Source organism: Acanthisitta chloris, unplaced genomic scaffold, assembly GCF_000695815.1.
Source record: "Acanthisitta chloris isolate BGI_N310 unplaced genomic scaffold, ASM69581v1 scaffold12497, whole genome shotgun sequence".
Taxonomy (NCBI): Eukaryota; Metazoa; Chordata; class Aves; order Passeriformes; family Acanthisittidae; genus Acanthisitta; species Acanthisitta chloris.
This window is the reverse complement of record NW_008683243.1, coordinates 55,458-56,873: the sequence shown is the minus strand read 5'-3', so window position 1 is coordinate 56,873 and position 1,416 is coordinate 55,458. Positions and strand designations below refer to the sequence as shown.

The 1,416-nt window shown below is 42.1% G+C and overlaps 1 protein-coding gene across 1 annotated transcript in view; it reads left to right on the top strand.

Annotated features, from left to right (window-relative positions):
- The first annotated feature begins 542 nt into the window (after positions 1-542).
- The window catches only part of CENPI (centromere protein I), a 17,966-nt gene continuing 17,092 nt past the window's right edge, over positions 543-1,416 (top strand). The window contains exons 1-2 of the mRNA XM_009078860.1: positions 543-726; positions 1,074-1,211. Coding sequence (XP_009077108.1) covers positions 543-726; positions 1,074-1,211 — 322 coding nt within the window. The remainder of the gene's footprint in view (positions 727-1,073; positions 1,212-1,416) is intronic.

The window sequence follows — 1,416 nt, the reverse complement described above, 5'->3', positions numbered from 1 at the left end:
GTTATGATCCTCTAAAATCTGTACATTTCCTTGCAGGAAATCATGACTTGTTGACTGTTGCATTGACATACACAATGCAAGGAAGGGAAATAAGAATGCCCAAAACATGCTCAGCAGAAAGCTGCTTGAGTTTTGCTGACGCTCTGGTTATGTTAATTTTGGGATCAAAATGCTGTATACAATTTCCTTGGATCATTTTTAAATTGAAAGAAGCTTGTGTTAATTTTTACTTGTAAAGTTTTTTCTTCCCTTTTTTAATGTAAGAAAGAGTAGAGGTTTGGTACATTGTTGTCTGTGCATCTCCTGAGGATATTGTCTGATTCCTGGGAGACAGCCAGCTCCACATTACTTCCCCTGAAGCTATTCTTATGTTGCCTCTAAAAGCCGTTTGTTGGGAAAGTAAAGGTTTCTTTTCTTGCAGGGAACCAGCTCTCTGATGTTCTTCAGCTGTTGGAGGTTGGTCTCTTTTCTTGACTAATGGGGGATTGGATCTCACATGACAAATGAGCAAAATCCTCCTGTCTCACCCGGGAGTCTGAAAAATGCAGCGACGACGGATTTCTATGACCCCAAAGCACCAGAAAGGCCAAACTGATCTCTCTTCTTGGCGAAAAGGAGGGACAACTGACCCTGAAAAAAGTTTAAAGATTCTTCAATTTGCTGATGGTGAGAAAAATGAAAGTCAGGAAGTTTCCCTGGAACAAGCTTTGAACTACTTTGCAAATGGTAAGAGCATTTTTAAGGTTAGCTATTTAGGATTGAAAAGATAATCACAGAATCCCAGAATAGTTTGGGTTGAAAGGTACCTTAAGGATCATCCAGTTCCACCCCCTGCCATGGGCAGGGACATCTTTCAGTAGCCCAGGTTGCTCAAAGCCCCATCCAGCCTGGCTTGAAACACTCCCAGGGATGGGGCAAACACAACTGCTCTGACAACCTGTGCCAGTGCCTCACCACTGTAACAGTAAGGAATACAGATACAGGAATAAGTAGGGACAGTTCAGAGAAGCCTAAAGTTCATTTTCAGTTCAGAAGTTGTTTCCTTCTGTGTTTGTCCTATTTTTCTTTCCTAGAGCGAGGCCGTGTTTTGCTGAACAAGAGCAGTGTACTGCAGAAACACTTGGCTGCTGTGGAAACCATTGGCCTGCAACAAGGGCTGCCACCTGAGGGGTTTGAGATACTGCTGAGTGTGGCACTCAGTGGCAGATTTGGTAAAATACATGTATTACATACTGCTGTTATATTTTCTGTGAACATCTCTATCCCCTCTAATCAAACCTGCTGGAGAGATATGTTTATGGTGAATGTACTGTTGGGTACCATAGCTTAAAATTAATTTTTCTGGCATGCTTTGATGCAACTTCTGAGTTTATGCTAAAGCTAACCTCAGTTCTTGCTCCAAGCAAGTGATATCCA